Source organism: Aedes aegypti, chromosome 3 (genome assembly GCF_002204515.2).
Source record: "Aedes aegypti strain LVP_AGWG chromosome 3, AaegL5.0 Primary Assembly, whole genome shotgun sequence".
Classification (NCBI taxonomy): domain Eukaryota; kingdom Metazoa; phylum Arthropoda; class Insecta; order Diptera; family Culicidae; genus Aedes; species Aedes aegypti.
In genome coordinates, this window is record NC_035109.1 from 368,365,277 (window position 1) to 368,388,404 (window position 23,128).

At 41.5% G+C, this 23,128-nt stretch overlaps 1 protein-coding gene across 2 annotated transcripts in view; it reads left to right on the forward strand.

Moving 5' to 3' along the window:
- LOC5579924 (endoribonuclease Dicer) overlaps positions 1-13,074 on the forward strand; it is a 42,448-nt gene extending 29,374 nt beyond the window's left edge. For both annotated transcript variants that reach the window (XM_001652162.2, XM_021850223.1), the window contains exon 10: positions 10,086-13,074. In XM_001652162.2, the coding sequence (XP_001652212.1) occupies positions 10,086-12,366 (2,281 nt within the window). In that variant the 3' untranslated portion in view covers positions 12,367-13,074. The remainder of the gene's footprint in view (positions 1-10,085) is intronic.
- Positions 13,075-23,128: the final 10,054 nt, after the last annotated feature.

Here is a 23,128-nt window from a genome sequence, read left to right on the forward strand (position 1 = left end):
GTCGGCATTATGCTTTTTTCTTGTACAATTTCAATATGCATATGTTTTTCTCTTTTTGACATTATTAAAAATTATCTTTTGAATTGTTCGACATTGTGGATTTTGACGTGTTTTTTAAAACTTCTACCATATCGAGACAAAATGCACAGTAATACTCATATGTAATTTTCAAACAAACTATGTATAGTTCGTCACTACAAGTGTCGGCATTATTCCTGTTTCATATTATTTAAAATATATACATGTAATTTTCAGTTTTCGTCATTAATAAAACACATCTTTTGAATTGTTCGACATTATAGATGTGGACGTATTTTTTAAAGCTTCTACCAAAAACTTCTCGAGACAAAAATACAAAACTAGCTTTAAATATAAGTCGTATATTTCCCCCTTGTCCATGGATCGCATCATCGACCAGAGGTGACTCCCAGATCTTTTCCTCCCTCACTAATAAACACCCTTCCCGTGGTGATTGTGGAGATGCAGAGGTATTCTCGGTCTCTAGAAGCAACAATCATCACACCCTAACATTCCTTCCCAATCCCAACTGATTGTAAGGACTTGGCCGGCACCGTTATTGATCAATAATATTAGATCCAGTGCTGTGAACATTCGACACTTTGAGCGACGTTCGTTTCGTTGCCATGGTCAGCAGTCACAGCAAGAGCGGTAGAATGAACGTCGACATACACAAAAAAGTGTCAATTGAATGTCGTCTGATACGAGAAAATTTGCATAAATCATAAGTTTTGCATAGAATTCAGACATCGGATCATAAACAACATGGATAATTTGATCTTGTCTGTTATGTCGAATGTGACACACATACAGTGAAAGCAGAACAGAAACAAACAACACCATAACGCTTCCTAACATTGCTATCGTGGTCAGTGGCATTCAATTGACATTTTTCTTTTCGACATTCGTTTGATCGCTCGTGTTGTGAATGTTTAAGCGAAGCCGAATATCAGCGAAAACGTGTCGACTACCGTGATTGCTCACAACACTGATTAGATCTGCTAAAATTGCATTTCGAGAGTAAGCGGAAACTCCCATCCCTTATTCATTTGGATCGTAGTGCAATTCTTACCAGTTCCGATCAATCACGGAGTAGCAACCATTGACATGTACAGTCAGTTTATGCTATGCTAGTTGTTATGGGACCGAAATGCAATCCAAAAAGTGGCCTGGAGCGAGAATCTAAATTTTGTCCCACACTAGTACAGTGCACCGACATTACCCTTGGCCTCAGACCCTTATTTCCCCGGAACCAACTTCGGGGAGGGGGCAGTGCATATAGCACAACACGTGTAGCAGAAGTAGCCTAGGCAAACTGCTTCTCCTAGCCGACTTAAACAATGTTACAAGGGACCAGCCTCGGCAGGGCTAATCCTCTGCAGCCAACTCTTGGTCGGCGCGCCATAGGCGCTGCAATTCTAACATAATGTGAGTGACAGCCGTAGTTACTCCATTCCAGCACTTGGCATCCGCACAAATTCTCTCTATTATATTGTCGTGGGACGTGTCCCCTTCGCATGTAGCGAGCATGCGACCTCTCACAACAATGAAACGGGAGCAATCGAATACGACATGCCCCACTGTTTCCTCCACACCTGCACAATTGGGGCGTTGGGGATCTGATGGAGGTTGTTTACATGCTCATTAACAGCAGCTTCATGCGAACTGATGATGTTGTGTCCAAGATTGTGTGAACTGACGAAATGTCGACCTATTTCGGCTGCCTTCTTAGTAGGCGTTATCAAGCGATCTACTGGGCTATTATTATCTATTGGAACCAGCGGTAGAATGGGTCTAGGCTTAGTTTTCAAGATTTTCGTTAGCTTTCAGATCGGCTGAGCACAGTCTGGGAGAGCGCGGATCTTATTTGCAAAATTTTGTTTTATGAGGTGCAACATTCTGGGCTTGATAATTTTGTTCATCCGATTTACATCGGATTTAAGGGTAGGCAGCCCAGTTCGCTGGTACTGCCTGCGGATGGTGTTACGAAGTCTGATCAAATCTTTATTAAGTCTATATATTTGGAGATGAACCAGCCACGGGCTGAAAATCTCCCTAATAAAGCTAATAATAATAATAATTAAGTCTATCAATTGGCACATTGTTGCTCACCTGACTGATTGCCGGCACGTGTCGTTCTTTGGCCTGGGAGATCGCCCTTTCGATGGCCTACAGCTGCCGATTGCCGTCATTAGATGACTCGAGTGGAACCTCGTAGTCGACACAGTGCCGGTACTGGTCCCAGTTGACACGATGATAGTTGCGCCGAGTCCTGAGATGCCGGTTGACCGAGGACCCAACTTCCGCCACCACCTGATAGTGGTCCGAGCTGAGTTGCTGGTAGACGACCGGTTGGGAGATGCTTACCATGTTGGTGATGAACAGGTTGATGGGGCCCAAGATGTTGAAGTCACCTTCCTTCAAGCCTTGCTGCAGGATAACTCCGTTTCAGTTTCTTCGGTGGTTCCCCTAGCCTAGGGGCCCAAGGCTTCATGCTTCGCGTTGAGGTCGCCAGCGATGACGTACCGCCCGCGCAGCCGAGTTAGCTTGGTGATGTTCTGCCGTAGGGCCGTTGCCGACCCATCGTTGAGGTTCGCTTGCGTTGGGTAGTATGCAGCGATGATGGTGATCGGGTCGTTGGAAGCTTGCACTTTTACTGCTACGGCCTCAATGACGGCAGGTTCAGCAGCAGGCAGCAGTTCATGTTGTGGCGCAAAGCGATGGCGACTCCTCTTCCTTCAGAGCCGGTCCGATCTAGCCTCACACGTCGATAGCTGGAAATGGAGACGCTCATCTCAGGCTTGAGATGCGTCTCCGTGATGATGGCAATGTCGATGCTTTTCTCAATGGCTTTGTTCCGAAGAGAACAAGCGTTCCTGTTTGCGATCCTGGTGATGGCCTCACGGGCCAAATACAACCGAATTGGTGGTATCGATCTGTTCCGACGGAACGGCAGCCATTGGAACAAGTTCCTGGTGTATGCCAACATTTGCACCGGCGTGTACAGGGAGCCGTCGTCGGAGGGAGGAGTGCCGGGAGCACTGGGTCCAGGATTCCCCCACCTAGGAGGGGGCGCATTCTGCACCGGTGGAGCAGCGGCGGCGGCCGCGAGGCTATGCTGATCGGAGGGGGCCGACTGGCGGGATGCCTGTCGGTGGGTTGGAGGAAGCGGTGGCAGATTGGGCACCTGGTAGCGGGGAGTTGGAAAATGCTCCTCAGTCAGCGGTGGGGGAGGCCGGCGGATGATTGCTGGTGGATTACCAGGAACTCCGCTCGTTTGGGGCAGTTACTGCTGCTGCCCTCGTGGTTGGAACCGCAGTTGACACACTTCGGTTCGATGCCCTCCTCCATTGATTGGCATGTCGTCGTTGCGTGCGCGCCGGCACATTTGCCACAGCGGGGTTTCATGTGGCAGTTCCTCGTCCCGTGACCGAACGCGAGGCAGTTGCCGCACTGCGTCACGTCTCTTTTCTTCGGGCGGTGGCGGTGTGGTACAGCGGCTTGATGTTGAGGGCCGCTAGTTCCAAGATGTCCGTCCTCGCCGCGAACAGAGGGGCAACCTTCGCCTTCTGAGGACTTGGTGCACTGGCAGAGAGGCAAACTGGTTGTTTGCCAGCAACCTGTTGTTGTAAGCCGCCGGGTAAGCATCTTCGCTTCTAGCGTTTGCCCGTTGTCGGCCAGCGGGGCAGGGTTCGAGGCGGAATCCGCCTTCTACTTTGTGGTTGCGACGCGAATGCTATGGGTCGCAATTGATGTGCTGCAGGGAGGCTCGCACGCTAGCCACACCAAGAAGGTATGATAGCGCCGGGGAGCAGTCACGGGAACGCGATATTGCAGAAGGAGCGAAAGTGCACTTACACACAAAACGAACTTCGGAAAAAGGAGCGAATCGAAAAAACGTCCGAATCACACGAGAGTCCGAAACAGAATGACTATCCACGGACAACCCATTCTCTTAGGGGGACACGGGGTAGTATGGACACCCTAAGGAATATGCCTATTTTGACTGTAAAGGCATGAATATTATACTGTTTTTTTATGCGCAGTATGCTTTTTAGAGTTCTTAAGCATTTGTTGAACATGGTTGCATAATTAGGAAAAAAATATTTTGTTATAAAAAAAAAGGTTTTAAAAAAGCTTATACCGTGCGAGCTCCATATTACACTCAAAAAAATTGTGCGGTAAAAACTACCATTTTAGGGGGTTAACTTAAGCGCTCGCACCGGCAATTTTCAGCAGACCAGAAATGCGCTTGATTTTACCATGTCTGTTCTCGAAATCAGATTGTTGTAAATTATTTCTGTCAAATGTACCAGAAATGTGGTGGGATGTACCGTAAACATAGTAAATTGATCTAAAATTCCATGGTAGTTTCAAGAATGGGTGTAGTCAGCTACAATAGTAATTTTTACCACAGAATTTTTTTCCGTGTATAGACAGTTCCATATTCTGAACAGTTTAGGATAAACTTATTAATTTCAATCGTTTAATCGAAATTTTGGCACGAAAAATTAAATAACTTACATCAGCTATATATTTTCTCTTCGGGTATCCGTGACACAGATATATTTCGGAAACATTTCACGCGAATTGACGAAAAATAAAGTGCGGACTTTGACAAACGTGAAAAAAAAACATGGCCGCTTAGCTTGTGCACTAAAACGCCGGTCAATACATTTGCTTTATTTTGTGTTGAAAATATATTCAAATTCCAATCGTAGCTGCTGGAAACCCACCGGTAAGAATATATCTTTGAATTATTTACAAATTTATGAAACTATTGCGTTAAATCTCTAATATATCAAGTGTTCAACGATCGGCACTCATTTTTGTTAAATGTTCCATATAATGAACAGGTATGCAGCGGCAAAAAAAAAAATCTCCGTGCACGACCCGTGGAAGCTGGAGAGGGCCATTACTATGGTCAGGAAGGGGTTTACGATAAGAAGCACTGCAGCCCTATACGGAATTGCTGTCAGTACTCTCCACTCCAAGATGAAAAATCCGACAATAAATAAACGCCCTGGAAAGCCAATTATATTATCGGAAGAAGATGAGGATCGCATAGTGGATTATATTGTGCGGTCAGCTAAAGCTGGCTTTCCCATTGACACAAACCGCTTAAGAATATCGGTAGGTCAGTACATGGTTCTTTCCGGAAAATCGGGTGTCTTCCCAAATAACACCCCGGGAAGAAAATGGATTCAGTTGTTTTTGCAACGACATCCGGATATTTCGAGACGGATCCCGAGCGCTTTGTCCAAACAACGGACTTCGGTTACCGAGGTGCAGATTCGGAAATGGTTTAACGAAGTGTCAACATACATATGCGCAGAAAACCTACAGAATATTCTTCGAAATCCGGCTTCCGTTTTCAATTTGGACGAAACAGGCATACATCTCGTGCCAACTAAGGAGTCAGTTCTTGCCAAGCGTGGAGAAAAATATGTCCACACATCGAACGCCAATTCCGAAAAGGAAAACTACACAGTATTATTTTGTGCCAATGCAGCTGGTACATTGGCTCCCCCATTGGTTTTGTATCCGTACAAAATGCGACTGCCTGCTGACATTGTGAAAAATATGCCGGATGGTTGGACAGCAGGTAAGAGCGATAGTGGTTGGATGACACAGGAGACATTTTATTATTACTTGAAAAATGTGTTTCATCCATGGCTTGTAAAGAGTGGAATGACGTTTCCGGTTATCGTTTTCGTTGATGGACATAAGTCCCATGTATGTTATCAAACGAACGAGTTTTGCCGAGAAAACAAAATCATTCTCATTTGTCTTTATCCCAACTCAACTCATGTTCTGCAGCCTTTAGACGTGTCCTTTTTTAGAGGATTAAAGGTTCAGTGGAACAAAATGTTGATCGATTGGAGAATTGAACGAGCTGGAGATCCTTTGCCACGGTCAGAATTTGCTTCCTTACTTCAACAAGCTGTAAATGAAATTGATAAATTATCAAGTACTCTTCAAAACGGATTCAGAAAGTGTGGTCTCGTGCCATTTGATCCGGATGCAGTGAACTATGGAATGCTTCTCCAAAAAGATGAAAGCGGAACTCAAGACGAAGCTCCTGCAGTATCCACTTCGTATTCCAAAGATCAAATTGAGCATGCTGGAATTGCCCTGAGTGTTGTGGAATCATATCTCACAAAAAATCAACGCAAGACATTCGAAGAAAATGAAAAACGCATCTCTTGGGCAGGACCCACCATTGATGTAAACTAGACTGGCCCTAAAACAAAAAAGTTGTAAAACTCAACGGGGCACCCCCTAGATATGTGCCTTAGGGTAAGAAAAAAGGTCTCTCGAAATTTCAACTCATTTGGTTGCGCCACCAGCTGGCGCATTCAATTTGAAGTTTGTATGGGATATTCATTTCAAATACATTGAAAATTGACCCTTTGTCACGGTTTTGTTCTGTATACTAATTGATCGTGTTCAATTAGGCCCAGAATGACAAATACACTTGTTGATACCCTAATGAACATAATTGCAGAAGGTCGTATTTGGATGTAAGCTCATTTTCATTACCTTTTCAGTTGTTGAAAGTTAGGCTTAGATAAGAACTCCCGTACAGTCACATATATGCTGCGCCTTGCGCAGCAGCTCGCCCAGTGTCATAGGTGGCTATGATGCGCCTAGTGTTAACCATCATGCTGTGTTGAAGAAATACAGAGCTGTACTGCAGATCTATTTCAGATAGTTAAAACACGAACTTTAATTATTTTAATCATGATACAACCTTCTACAATATTGTTCGCTATGATATCAAGTAGAGTTTTTGACATTCTGGGTTCAATTGAAAGCGATCAACAATTATCCTGAATCAAACAGTAATGGATGTACTATTTTTCATATGTTTGAGATGGAAATCCCATATTAATTTCATTTCAAATGCGCCAGCTCATAGAACGACCAAATGAGCTGAAATTTTCAGGAAGCCTTCCTCTAACCCTAAGGAATAATTCTGGGGGGTGCCCCGTGGAATTATACAACTTTATTTTTCTCCCATACTGAGCTGGGCCAGTCTAATGTAAACTTATTCCAAATGTGGAAACACATCAAAAAAGTTGCAAATGAAAAACCAACGCAGTCGGATATCGTTGAGGCGGATTCATTTTATGGTTTTGACGAAGCAGAAATTATGGGTAAAATAACACAAATTTAAATAAAACCATTTATTTTTCATTTATGTTTCTTTTGTCATCAGGTGATTATCAAAACCATTTGTCTGGATTTTCACGATTCGTTCAGGAACAGGTTAAAGAATATGTCCCAGAACAAATGCCAGACATTTCGAACAAGCGTTTGACGAATGAAAAAGATCTACCGAACACAACTACTGATGAGATCTGTTCTAACGACAAGCTACCATCAAGGGTTACTGCAAGCAGTCATCCAATTTCTACTTCTGCTGATGCACAGAACGATTGCTTCAATAAAGTATTTCGCGTTCCATCGAAGACACAAGCCACGAGTCGGCGTATAAGGCGAACCATCCGTAGTCGTCCTCCAGTAGTTGCTAGTAGCGAAGATTACAAGAAGTACTACCAGAAGCTTGAGGCAGATAAACCCGAAAAAGAAAAACAAAAAGCAGTAAAGAGAGCGATCAGGTCTGCTAAAAAGGCCCGAGGATGTGCTGATAAAATGCCTCGTTGAAATGTTGTTATAAACCATTAATAAATATGAATGTTTTTATTTCAAACAAGAAGATTTATTTGTGTCTATAATTAGGAACAATTTTGTCTGTTATTAGGAACACTTGCTTGTTGACTGTTCAGAATAAGGAACATCGACACAGTTATCAAAAATATGTCTTCTGTCTGATCCCTTATGTTTATGCTACCGATATTAAGCCTAAAGTTAACATATATCTTTACCAAATGCGAAGGTAGTAAATACCGACGACCAAGTAGAAAATATCTACTTTCCCTTATGCAATTAATTTCAGATTTTCTTAAGCGTTTAGAATATGGTGCCTGCACGGTATTTGGTAGTCGCCACACGCTATGTCTGAATCAGACGATTACAAAAATGGAATGTACATCGGATTTTTTCCCGTTAGAGATCAATATTTAGTCTATATTTTCATAATCGGAAGGTTTTGAAATATTCTATCGGTGAAATTTTTTCCATACATTTTGTATGGGCTGAAATGCATCGAAAACGTGATTTTCATAGGATTTAGTATGAAAAATGGCTAAAAAGAGGAAAAATCAAAATTTCACCGATGGAATATTTTAAAACTTTCCGATTATTAAAATATAACCCAAATACTAAACTCTAGCGAGGAAAAATCCGATGTTTATAATCGTCTGGTTCAGACATAGCGTGCGCCATCAAGCTAGCGGGGCAAGGTGGACACCCCGATGGTGCAGTATGGACACCTAAATGTTTATAGGAAAATTGTCCCGCGATTGTTCTCAAAACTTCGAAAAATGAAGTACATATTCAGGAAACCATAGTGACAGCTCACTGTGCCACTGAAAACATGATCAAAATCAATTTTCGACATTTTTTGTAGAGATGCTTTTAATATTGCCTCCAGGTTAGTTTTAATCAATAATTGACGATTTTCATCCGATTTGTGGTTCTGCTTCATAGTCATTGCATTGAATGCTAAATATTTTTGGATAATTTTGTGTTCGAAGTTATATTTCTTTGTCTTTGAAGTGTCAGCTCTACTTTGTCACCCGGTGTTCATATTGCCCCAACAGTATAAGAAATTTTCAAACTGCTTATAATCCCATAACAGTCCCATGTCGACTTTTGACCGATTTACGTTTTTTGCATAAATCAACTCAACATCGTCAGAAGATCGATACAAAACTGCTAAAAAGTAGACTTTGTTCCTAACTTGTACAAAAACAAACCCTACTTGTGTTGTCCCATCTTAAAAATATTCGCATAACAGTCACATCAAAGTCCGTATAGTGGCCGGGCTCTGAATGGGGCACCACTTCTAGTACTACATAGGTCTCTCGGTACTACTAATTATTCAATTATGTGTAACGAAGTAAAGGGAAATCAATTATACAGTGAAACCTCCATGAGTCGATGTTCTATGTCTTAATATTGACTCATGGAACCATACTTAAACAAAATTTCACGGTAACTATGATGACTTGCTCGAACAGCATTCCAAAGCATTTCTGTTCCTTGACTCGATGTTTCCATGAGTCTATGGCCCCTTCAGATATCGACTCATGGAGGTTTGACTGTATTTAATACACACTTGCTTACGGCATTGTAAATGTCATGTATTCACGTTTTTTAGAAAATATTTTTAAATTAGTGGATATCACACATAATTATGTATTTTCAATTACGATACATTACAGATTTTTATTTCATATTAATCTTTTGTGTTGTCCGTACTTAACCATTTGGGTGGTACGAGGGGAATAAAAATAAATAAGGAACAAAAATAATAAAAATAAAGTTCCTTCTACATTTTTCATTCAAATTTTATAATGATTCTTTGCTGGATTAGCTAGATTCGTCCATCATCGTAGTCATCGTCATTATCGAAATTTTAAAAGCAGTTTTAATGCTCAAAACTTAAAAAATATTCGATGAAAATGTGTTCACTGTGTTTCGGTTGAAGAATAAAATACAGTGAACACATTTTCTTGCAAATTTTCTTGATTTTGAACGAAAAACCTGCTTTTGAAAATGCCGAAATCAATGACGGATGCTGCCCTCTTAACACTACCAGGAAAACACAGTACGAGGAAGATGGATTTCTAGGCTCAAATTTGCGAGCGCCTTTGAAGAATTTCTTGAAGTGCATCACTGACTGTCGGGGAAGTGGCGCATTCGGTGAACTGGTTTTCGGGGTAATGGTTTTCGGGGAAGTGTTATAAGATCGAATTAATGGACCAATCATTCATGTTTTTAGCCTAAACGGTTTTCTGAAGCATCTTCACCTCAACACTCCTTTGCTGAATGAAAGGAATTTGATTAAATTCAATATTTATCAGATTATCCCAAACGACTGTATGCCAAACAAAATTGATCCTCGCAGAAGATACAACATTTGCTTTTCTTTTCAGTTCCTACGCGAATTATTTCAGCCAAGCTTACCATTTGGCAGTGGTTAAGCCAGATCAGTTTCTCATTGAAGTGAAAGGCATCACTAGTTACCTCAACCGGTTGAACCCCGGAGTGGAAGACGACGGAAAGAGCACCCGAAGCAAACATTGGCGTTTTAACGAAATTCTGATTCCCGAACTGTGTCACAACTACCAATTTCCAGCTGACTACTGGTTGAAGGCCACCCTCCTGCCCAGTGCACTTCATCGATTGCACTATCTTCTGTTGGCGGAAAACATTCGCGTGGATCTGGCAACGGGTGCAAATGTTGGCTGTTTGGAGAATCACACGATCGAAGACGTGGACGTTGAGTACAAGGAGCGGAAAGGAAAGCAGTTGGAGGAACTACAGCTGATGGAATTTGAAGAAGATGAAGACGAAGACGACGAATTTGATTTGGAAGAAGCGAAGAGGTCATTGGTGGCTCCAGAGAATTTGAGCGAGTTGGCACGAAACCAAATGTGCTCCATTACCGGCGATATACCTCTGCCGTGGCAGGAGGACGAGGAACCGGTGGATATTGAGCGAAACTGGGATCAAGTGTCGAAACTTGATCTGGACTACTACAATGTCTTTGTGAATAAGTTTTCCGATCTGTCGATGCGTGAAAAGGCCGCAGAGCGTATTAGTAATGCATACACGTCAGCCGTATATAGACGTGCTGCTGGTAGTCCGAAGCGAGAAGCTATGGCAATCTTGGATGTACCCGTAGACCAGAAATTTGCCATTAAACTGCTCCAGTTGACCCCAGCAAATACGGTCAATGTCAATCTTCAACAGAAGAACATAATCAAGGCATTGACGACGAAATCATCGTCCGATGTTTTTGACCTGGAACGCTACGAATTGTTGGGCGATGCTTTTTTGAAGTTTTCCATCTCTCTCTACCTTGTTAAATATCACAAGGAATGGCACGAAGGCTTCCTCACTGCAGTTAAGGGCCAAATTGTAAGCAATCGCAACCTGGTCTATTGTGCGATAAAGTACGGACTACCTGGAATGCTAAAAATTCACAAATTCGATCCCAAAAACGACTGGCAACCACCTCTAGCAACGGTTCCGAAGAACATCAAACGAACGATGCAATCTGTGAATCATTCCGCCCGAGTGCTATATCGGTTGACCTTAACAGAGGAGGAAATCAAAACCGGTGTGGTGACAGCAAAGAACAGTGATGATTTTATTGCTCAGCTTGAGCTGCATGGCAACATGCCTGATCCCTCGCCAATGGCAAATTATCTCTCACAGCAGACCATGGGGGACAAGACACCGGCGGATGCCATGGAAGCATTGCTAGGCGTCTGTGTGCAATCAGTTGGCATCGAGCGTTCCTTCAAACTGTTGCCACATTTCGGAATCCTGCCGAAAACGCACAATGTCCTGAAGCTCCTTGCTGACAAGATCGAAAACCAACGACTGAAAACTCATATTGATATTCGTGAAGTAGATGCATTCCTCAAGAACTACAGAAGAATTGAAAGTATTCTGGGATATAAGTTCAAGGATAGAACTTATCTCCTACAAGCACTCACCCATGCGTCATACCCTACCAACAGAATTACGGGAAGCTACCAACAGTTGGAATTCCTCGGCGATGCGGTATTAGATTTCCTCATCTCGATGTACATCTTTGAGCAGAACCCTACCATGAGTCCCGGGCAGTTAACAGATCTGCGCTCGGCTTTGGTGAATAACGTCACTTTGGCGTGCATACTTGTTCGCCATGGTCTCCACTTGTACATCCTGGCAGAGTCGGCATCTTTCACCGACACAGTTAGCAAGTTTGTGTTGTTCCAAGAACAAAACAAACACGAAATTACCGATCAGGTGAACTTGCTCGTCGAAGAATCAGACCGGAAGATGGCCGAATTCGTAGACGTTCCGAAGGCGCTGGGCGATGTGTTCGAGAGTCTGGTAGCTGCGGTCTTTTTGGACTCTGGAAACGACTTTGCCGCCACCTGGCAAGTCATTTACGGCATGATGGGCAATGAAATATTGACCTTCACCGAGAACACACCGATCCAGATCGTGCGACAGTTGTATGAGTTCAAGCCGTCGTGCAAGCCAACCTTCAGCAGGGCCATCCCGGACGAGGACACGGTGCTTGTTAAGCTGCGGTACGAGATAAGGAACCAACAACACGAAGCGTATGGTTTTGGTCAAAACAAGGACGACGCAAAGAGGGCAGCGGCCAAAGCGGCACTGCAAGTGTTGCGCAAGCACTACCGCAGTGCTAAGTAATGTTTCGTTTTGTTTAATTTTCTTTGTACTAGTGTCGTTTACAGATGGGAGTTGTTGAACTGTTTTCGCACGTGAATTAATATTAAATGGCGATAAAATGTTTTATAGAAAGCGTTTGAACGATTTATCGAGTATTAAATCAAACATAATTGTATGGAGGCAATGTCGCAAAATGTCGACATTTTTCAAGTGTTTGTAATACTCTAATCGTCCTACAATACTCTAATGTAAAAAAAACTGTGGAAGTGCTCATCAAATGTGTACTAAGTCGTTTGAGTCGAATCAGAACATAGTTTTAATAAAATTCCAATAGAAATACCTATACAAAAAAAAATAGAATGAAACTCCAAATCTGACTGTTTACTTGAAACCATTGACTCTCTTTTGTGATAGAAGAGAATTGAAGACTTGGCAGTAGGTTATCTCAGATTGGCTTCCATGCTTTGTTATTAGCTTCTAAGAGGGCGGGTTTGGAGAAGATCATTATCTAACAATTTGAATATCGGATCAAGCCAACGGTAAATCGCTGTCAAAGCAAATACTTGTCTACGTGTGCTGGTCGTTTATGATCTTCGGAACTGCGAATATGCATTTAGGCAAAGTGTGCTTAAGATTGTCAAAGAAATGTTTTTCTTCTCAGAAGGAAAACACGAACAATAATAAGAAAAGCTATTTGATTGAATATATGCACGTTTTATATTACCTTTATTCGTGGTAACATTTTTATTAGTATCCGAACTTCATACACCACCTGATTGTTAATTGACTTCTTTAGAATTTTCCCCTCAGACATCACTACCAGGCGCACAGTATCGGACAAATGGAATCAGAGGCGCGTCCACGTTCGAAACCATGGGTAGGACAAACGTTAGCTAATATTTTGTGCACAGTGAAGCAAAGAAAAATTTTAACCCAATGGATTCCTAAGCTGAAAATTGAAAGCAAAGGGTGTCTGTCAGTCGTTATCACAAGACTAAGAAAGCTTTCCGTTTTTACTCGGCTGGTAGCGACAGAGTACCTTAAACATATGATATTAAAGACCTGTTGCCTGAAATAAAGAATCCTAAGAGGAATCAAAAATAGGGCGGTAAATAGTGTTGGGCACCCCTATCGCTCTGACTCTGACATTCTTCTACGCTGTCGCCTATCGGCAGTGCCAACTGCTACGTCACCGAAGAAGTCTGTCATCAGTTCGTACATATACGAGTAGCAGTACACCTGTGTGCAGAGCATGTACATTTTAATTCGTTTAATTGTTAATTATTAAAATAAAGTTATTGTTTGTTACGAGTCATAATTCTCCGCCTTATTTCCCATCGTAACAAAGTGGCGACGAGTCTGCGGAAGTTCGCGGAGTATCGAATTTCGGGTCGAAAGTATCGCGCCGCCGAAAACCGCGTGTGAGAATGTCGCAGCCACAGGCGCCATCTTCGTTGGCCGGCAGTGGTGAACAACCATTCAAAGACACAATTTTGCAAATTCTCAGCAATCAGCAGGCGCTGATGACAAAGCTGTCGCAGCATGTGGCGGCAATCGAAGGAAATATCCAAAACGCAAACCGCAACGAGTTGATATTGGATTCCTTAGCGACGAATATCACGAAATTTGCATACGACCTTGAAAAAGGTTACTCGTTCGATGCTTGGTTTTCACGGTATGCGGATCTTTTTGAGAAGGATGCCGCCCAGCTGGAGGACGATGCCAAGGTGCGCTTGTTACTGCGAAAACTGAGTCCTTCTGCACACGAACGGTACACGTCATTCATCCTCCCCAAACTGTCGAAGGAGTTTTCGTTTGAGGAAACTGTAGCCAAACTGAGGACCATCTTCGGTACACCGGTATCTACGTTCCATCGACGTTATCAGTGCCTTCAGACGACGAAGGACGAAGATGAGGATTTTATCAGCTACTCGTGTAAAGTCAACAAAGCATGTGTTGATTTTAAGCTCCAAGAGCTAAAGGAAGATCAATTCAAATGTCTTATCTTCGTATGTGGGCTCAAATCACCTAAGGATTCGGACATACGAATGCGCCTTCTTTCGAGAATGAACGAGACCAGCGATATGACCCTGGAGAAAATCGTCGAAGAGTGCTAGAGTCTGATCAATTTGAAGCAGGATACGGTGCTCATTGGAGGAAAACCCCCCACGCCAGCCGTGGCTGCAACGAATGCCGTTCGAACGCACTCTCAGCCAAATCGAAAGGAGAGATCAAACCGTTCAAAAGATCAGGCACCGAAGACACCGTGTTGGTCTTGTGGTGGCATGCACTTTGCCAACCACTGCAACTTCAAGGATCATAAGTGTCGAGATTGCGGTAGAACGGGCCACAAGGAAGGCTATTGCAGCTGTTTTTCGTCAAAATCACGTCCAAAGTCAGGAAAAGGAAAACCAGCGAATCGGAACAAACCTTCAAGCAAGATTGTCGTCGTGAAAAACGTCACACGGAGCAGAAGATACGTCGAGACAACCATCAACGGAGTTCCGGTTAACCTTCAACTAGACTCCGGTTCTGATATCACCATTATATCCAGACAAAACTGGCTCAAAATCGGAGCACCGAAAACATCGCCACCGGACTGTGAAGTTCAGACCGCATCTGGCGATAAATTGGGAATCGCTGCTATGTTCCGTGCCTGTATTTCCATCAGCGGCGATCAAAGAGAAGGTAACTGTTACGTATGTAGAACTAATCTATCTCTTAACGTTCTAGGCTCAGACCTACTCGATAAGTTTGGGCTGTGGGACGTACCATTCTCGTCGTTCTGCAAGTTGGTTGACGCCAAGCAAGAAGACCACCAAGTCGCTGCATTGAAAGCCAAGTACCCGACCGTTTTCACCGATCAGTTGGGGTTGTGCTCAAAGATGCATTTGTCGCTCAAAAAAGACGTTCAACTGGTATTCAAGCCAAAGCGACCGGTTTCGTACAACATGGAGGCCGTCGTTGAAGATGAATTGAAACGCCTGCAAGATAAAGGTATCATCACGCCAATAACGTACGCAGATTGGGCCGCACCAATTGTGGTGGTGCGTAACCCAGATCGCACCATTCGAATTTGCGCCGATTTTTCCACCGGATTGAATAATGCACTTGAGGCAAACAATTACCCATTGCCTCTCCCGGAGGATATTTTCAATCGAATGGCTAACTGTACAGTGTTCAGCCATATCGATTTATCAGATGCGTACCTTCAGGTCCAGGTGGATGACGAAAGCAGGAAGTTGATCAACATCAATACGCATAAGGGCCTTTACCAGTTCAACCGGTTATCACCCGGTATCAAAAGCGCCCCGGGTGCGTTCCAACAAATTATGGATGCGATGTTAGCTGGGCTGGACTGCACTTGCCCATACCTCGACGACGTTCTCGTTGGGGGTCGCACAGAGGAGGAACATAGGAAGAACCTATATAAAGTACTCGAACGCCTTCAAGAATATGGGTTCACCGTTAAGATCGATAAATGTCGATTCTTCATGCGCCAAGTGAACTATCTGGGGCAACTTCTAGACAAGGAGGGCATCCGCCCTGATCCTGAAAAAGTGAAAGCGATAGTGAACATGCCACCTCCTAGCGATGTCTCGACGCTGCGATCGTACTTAGGTGCGATAAATTATTACGGGAAGTATATTCGAGAAATGCGAAAGCTTCGCTACCCTCTGGATGAACTTTTGAAGCAAGGAACCAGTTTCGAATGGACAGATGAGTGTCAACGGTCGTTTGATCGATTTAAGGAAATCTTGCAATCTCCTCTCATGCTGACGCACTATAATCCTCGTTTGGATATAGTAGTATCAGCCGACGCATCAAATGTGGGCATTGGCGCCCGCATAGCTCATCGATTTCCAGACGGCTCCGAAAAGGCTGTGTATCACGCATCAAGAAGCCTCACACCAGCAGAATCCCGATACAGCCAAATTGAAAAGGAAGCGTTGGGATTGGTTTACGCGGTCACCAAATTTCATCGAATGATCTATGGAAGACGCTTCACTCTCCAGACCGACCATAAACCGCTGCTGGCCATTTTTGGATCGAAACAAGGTATTCCACCATACACAGCCAACCGACTACAGAGATGGGCGCTCACCATGTTATTATACGACTTTCAAATCGAGTATATTTCTACGGACCATTTTGGTCACGCAGATATTCTGTCACGCCTGATAAATTCTCACATCAAGCCAGATGAGGATTTCGTAATTGCGTCCATCGAGATCGAAAAGGTTATCTGCAATGTTGTAGGCCAGTCCATCGAACATCTTCCCGTTTCATACAAAATGATAGCGGAAGAGACAGCACAGGACGAAGCACTGCGTAAAGTTACGAGCTTCATCAGGAAAGGCTGGCCTACCGAAGCAACCAGTGAGCATTCAAGCGTACAACAGTTTTTCGCACGTCGAGATTCGCTGTATGAAGCGCAGAAGGTCCTGATGTACGGCGACCGAGTGGTTATCCCCAAGAAGCTGCGACAAAAGGTGCTTCAGCAGCTGCACAAGGGACATCCGGGGATCGAACGAATGCGCTCCTTAGCTCGAAATTTCGTTTATTGGCCAAATATCGACGACCACATCACCGCTCTGGTTCGAAATTGTCATGAATGCGCAGCGGTGGCCAAAACAGACACCAAAACTAAATTGCAATCATGGCCAGTGCCTGAAAAGCCATGGCAGAGGGTTCATGTGGACTTCGCAGGTCCCGTCAACGATACTTACTATCTTCTGCTGGTTGATGCACTGTCCAAATGGCCCGAGGTAGTTCCAACAAAGCGAATCACGACAGCAGCCACCATAGCTATTCTTCGTAAAATCATCAGCCGGTTTGGTATGCCGGAAGTCTTAGTTTCCGACAACGGAGCCCAACTAACCAGCGATGCATTTGAGAGATTTTGCGAGTCCAACGGTATCATGCATCTGAAAATTGCTCCATTCCATCCACAGAGCAATGGATTAGCCGAAAGGTTTGTCGATACCTTCAAAAGGACAATTAAGAAAATTCAAGCAGGAGGGGAAGATATAGACCAAGCCATAGACACTTTCTTGCTCTGCTATCGCTCTACACCCAGTCGAAATGCGCCAGGAGGAAAATCACCTGCCGAGATTCTTTTCGGCAAACCTCTTCGAACATCGTTTGAGCTCATGAAACCACCAAGCAAATTCTTCAAGGATGTGAACTCCAAACAAGACAGCCAGTACAACGAAAAACATGGAGCAAAAGCCAAGTATTTCGATGTCAAGGAACAAGTGTATGCGCAAGTACACCACGGAAACGAGTGGAGCTGGATACCAGGAGAAGTAGTGGAACGTATTGGGCAAGTCATGTACAACATTTGGCTGTCTGATCGTAAACGGCTCATCCGCTGTCACAGCAACCAGTTACGAAACCGCTACGGCAGCAAAAGCAACCCAGAAGTAACCAATCCAGATGTTCCACTCGATATTCTGCTGGACACGTGGAGTTTAAATCCAATAAACTCCGAAGCTGCTGTAGAAGCAGTAGAACCGCCAACTGAGCCTGATGGATTGAACGAGTTACAGTTGGAATTCCTACGGAACTTGATGCAACCAGATCAGCAGCAACGTCGACAGAGAACTCCGGTTAGGCAACCTGAGTTAGATGAAGTTATTCAGCGACGATCATCGAGGCAACGACGTGCACCGATCCGCTACGAGCCGTATCAGCTTTATTAAACAGGGAAGGTGTTGGGCACCCCTATCGCTCTGACTCTGACATTCTTCTACGCTGTCGCCTATCGGCAGTGCCAACTGCTACGTCACCGAAGAAGTCTGTCATCAGTTCGTACATATACGAGTAGCAGTACACCTGTGTGCAGAGCATGTACATTTTAATTCGTTTAATTGTTAATTATTAAAATAAAGTTATTGTTTGTTACGAGTCATAATTCTCCGCCTTATTTTCCATCGTAACAAATAGAACAAAATTAGGAATCGAGAAAACAAAACGAAACCTAATAGGAGTTTGATTCTTTATACAATCAGAGCAGATTACAGACAAGGACTGTTATTTGAGAATTCTTCGTGATATTACGACAAGTATTACCGTATATGTTGTTTCATTATCTTCACTAGGAATTTCACCAGAAATGATTTAAGGTATTAATTTATTTTTTAAAATTTTGAATTTAGAAAGAGGGAAAAGCCACTTTGAGTGTTTATCTTTACAAATCGTTCTCAAATAGGCATAAAACCTCTTTATTTTTTCGAATAACATTATAAAATAAAACTATGCTGAATACTCAAGCGGTATCAATCCATGGCAGAGCCAAAATCTTCAATAAGGACCAGGACGGATGGTTTACTTCAGATCATCAAAATGTAAATCAGTCAGGGAAACAATTGCTTCAATTCTGAAATGAGAACAAAAAACAACAACAGTATCATACAAAAAAGAAGCATCATTTAAAAACCTGTAAAATATTTTCATAGATGGAAGATATTTATTTCCTGACATATCTCGTACAGATGAAGGGAGATAATTACGATTTCTATTTCAATCAGAGGCGCGTCCACGTTCGGACAAACGTTAGCAATTTTTTTTTTGTGCAGTGAAGCTAAGAAAAACTTTAATCCTGGGCTGAAAATTAAAAGTTACTATATTTGAGGGGCTCAAACACAAAGCGGTGTAAGTGACATTTCGGTCGTTTTGATTTGATTTTTTCAGGTGACTTTTCAGCTCAACTATAAATTAGCATAATTCTTGGAAGACTGTTTTTTTTTGGTTCCTACACAATTTTTATACATTTAACCCTCTCTTTCCCATGGTAGCACAGGTGATCCACCGATTTTCAACGAACGCACATTGGGGAAATCCGAACCCAAAGGTGGAAAAAATTGATAACTTTCACAATAGAAAGACTAAAAATAAGTTTTATAGCTTGTTCGAAAGGAAATTTTCTCAGGAATCGATTGGTGATGGTTTCATAAACGTGTGATCGCTCTGGGATAAGCAATGGTGCCCGTTTTGCCCTGATTCCTTGGAAATTTTTGATTTTCATGTTGTTTTGTGTTAAATTGTTTTATTTCCGGAAATTGATTATTTCCGATGAACTCCGTCATTTCTAGTCCATTCAACAATGTTCAACAGAGAACGTTATAAAAAAATGGAAATTTAGGGGATTATGGGGCCAAATGAACAGTAAAATATCTTTGAGGAGGATTTTTTGTTTTTCATTTTCTCAACGTGTTTTTTTTTTATTGAAATAAATACTAAAATAGTAAAATAACCATAAATATAGCTTGCAAAAAAAAAGTTGTAGTGAAATTTATAGAAAATATATGATAATTAATTATGCTCTTTGCACAGGATTGTGAATAATTTACCTTCTTATATCACAAATTGCAAACATTTCCAAACGATATGCGATAGTTTGGGTACACGATATTGATCTAAATGATCGTTCATTGATAGCAGATAGTGGGAGCATATAGTTTTTTTGCTATTTTTGCCCCGATTCCCCTAAAAACGATTTGTTTCATAATTAATTGAACAGATATCTCCGAATTAAATTTATTATTTACTAAATTGTTTATTCAGTGGATGATACAGTATTTCAATAATAAAACATAGGAGATTTTTACACATAAATTGAAAAAAAAAAAAAATAAACAAAACAAGTAAAAAACTCAAAAATGAATCCACTAAGAAACCTTCTGCAGTTTTTTTTCTGACTGAAACAAATCACTCAGGATTAAGTTAGTTACACAAGCATAACTGTAGAAATTTGATGAGAGTAAAATTGCATTTTACACGAAATTATTTGGGAAATAATTTTGTCTTTTTACAAATGTTTATTATAACAATATTCGGCAGTGGGGTTTTTGAAAACTACAAAGCTCATATTTGGTAAGAGTATGCATCGTAAAAAAGTGTTTCTTATTGCAAAGTTTCAGACAATTTAACTGAAAAAATCCCCCTTGCCAAAGTGAATCCTGGAAGTGCCTATGTACCTCTACACCTTACTACAGAAATAGTGGTCATAAAAGTGAACAAAGTCTTCCATATATTTAAATATGGCACATTTGTATTGTATAAGATGTAGTAATTGCAATGCCCAATTCTCAATATTTTTAAAACTCATTTATCCATTTCATTAGTATAATTTATGTTTTGTTTGTTATGTGGCCTGCTTATTCAACGAAATGAAAACAAACAAATATATAAATGCATGCTATCTGGTGACTCAGCGTTTATCTTTTTGTTATTCAAGTTTGTTCGTACTCTTTTATGAAAACATATAAAACAAGAAAATAATTTCTTTATGTTATGCATTTTAGAAAGCTATTGAACATGCTTAACATTCAGTCAAACAGATGTAACCATAATAACTGTTTACAATATTTACACAGTATGATTCACCAAGAGGGACATAAATGTAAACTAACAAGCAATCTGTTTGTAGAGGGCGGCTAAATATTGTATTAGATACAGAATAAACAAATCAGTACATAATAAATTTCATTTTGAGATATCTGTTTAATTCTGAACTAAATCGTTTTTAGGGGAATTGGGGCAAAATAGCCAAAAAGCTATATGCTCCCACTACCTGCTATCAATGAGGCTAACGGCAATCGATCATTTAGATCAATAACGTGTACCCAAACTATTGCATATCGTTTGGAAATGTTTGGAATTTGTTATATAAGAAGGTTAATTATTCACAATATTGTGCATAGAGCATAATTAAATATCATACATTTCTTATAAATTTCACTACAACTTATTTCTGCAAGCTACATTTATGGTTATTTTACTATTTTCGTATTTATTTCAATAAAAAAAACACGTTGAAAAAATGATAAACAATAAATCCTTTTAAAAAATATTTCATTGTTCATTTGGCCCTATAATCCCCTAAATTTCCATTTTTTATAAGGTTATCTATAAAAAAATGTTGAATGAATTAGGGATGATGGAATTCATCGGAAATATTCTCCACAATAAAACAACATGAAAATCAAAAATTTTCAAGGAATCAGGGTAAAACGGGCACCATTGCTTATCCCAGAGCGGTCCCTCATTCATGAAACCATCACCAATCGATTCCTGAGAAAATTTCCTTTCGAACAAGCTATAAAACTTATTTTTTATCTCTCTATTGTGAAAGTTATCAATGTTTTCCACCTTTGGGTTCGGATTTCCCCAATGTGCAGTGTTCGGCATTTGAATCAAAATGTTGTTCCATACTTTCACGTAAAAACAATACTGAAACTGATAAAATCAACATTATTATCGGTACACCCACCAGCTAACAGTTAGGCTCTGCGAAGAAATTGATATTTACACAAATATCAACTAATTTATGCCAATCAGATGCATTTGAAGTCACTGCTGGCCTTAAGTGTTCGGAATATGAGTCAAAACGGTACACACTTAATTCAGAATGCCGAATCTCGGCTAATTGCAATCGAGATCCGCACAGCCGAGCTCGTGAAAAAAATCTAAGTGTGTATTGACTATTTTGTTGGGGCTGTGCATAAACCACGTGGTATTTTTCCCTGTAAGGGACCGTCTATAAATGACGTAGCATTTTAGGGGGGAGGGGGAGAGTCTACGATTTTTCTACGAACCATGTATTAAGTATGGGAAAATAAGCTACGAAGGGGGAAGGGGTGTCAAAAATTGGCCAAAAGATGCTACGTCATTTATGGACGCTGCCTAAGTGGGCTTTCCCGATATTCCGCTTGTACATGAAACGTATGTGTGTGTGTGTGTGTGTAATCCAACTAACACCCACTGTCCGGCAGCGATATTATGGAAGAAATCTTTCTGCAATGCTTTTTGATGCTCTTGCAGAAAGCTTTAGTCCAGGAGTTAGAAGGTGATAGCTCTATTGCAGATCCAGTGACCCATTTCAGAATGGCTGGAGAGACACGTCCATTCAGAAGTCACCTTCACTAACAATAAGCCCCGCATGCATGCATTACCGTTATCAAATGGATAAAAGTAATGAAAACACACTTCCTGTTTAAAAGATGTTTTCTTTTAAACTGGCACGTTATTTGTTTTTTTTTAGTAAAAATCATAATCAGAACAATCTCACCGAAAACCATCTAAGGTGGCATTGCCGTCGCCATGGAAACCTTCGACTCAACCAGCGTTGGGATATATTTTTCTTCCTCTTTCGCCTTTGCCGCGCATTCGTTCGTCATTTCACCACACAAAAACCATTTCTTCAATGTCTTTAATTGCACGACGTTTTTTCACTTTTTTCCAACAAATCGAATCACAGAACGTGATACTTGTTGCTTCTAATTTGTTCCTTTTGTCAGAAAGAGGCTCTCTGCTATCAATTAGCGACTTTTTTTTATCACGTTTCAACATTCTGGGTGGCGGTAGAACCCAAATCAAAATTTCGGAGACAAATTTTTCCAGGGATAAACCTACTAGCCAGTAGCAATTGGCTTGTTTAGTGGTATCCTATTAGTTTCATAATTTTCCGTGCCCTGGAACTATTTTTAAAACACGTTTGAATACAGTATGGAAATCGCGTTTGAATCACCCCTCGGCAAATTTTACTTCGGGACGAGCTGTCATTAAGTAAATTGAAATGTCATTGAGTCGACGTAATGAAATCTTTTTTAATCATTTACTATAGCAAAATTAAGATATCGAAGCGCAATAAAATCGTGTTACACTTAAAAAAATGTGCTCTTTCGATCAAGCTACAAAGAGCTGGGAAATTTTCATCACTTAACAACCCAATTGCCGGTGAACCGTTACAACAAAACACGAATTATAACGTTTAATT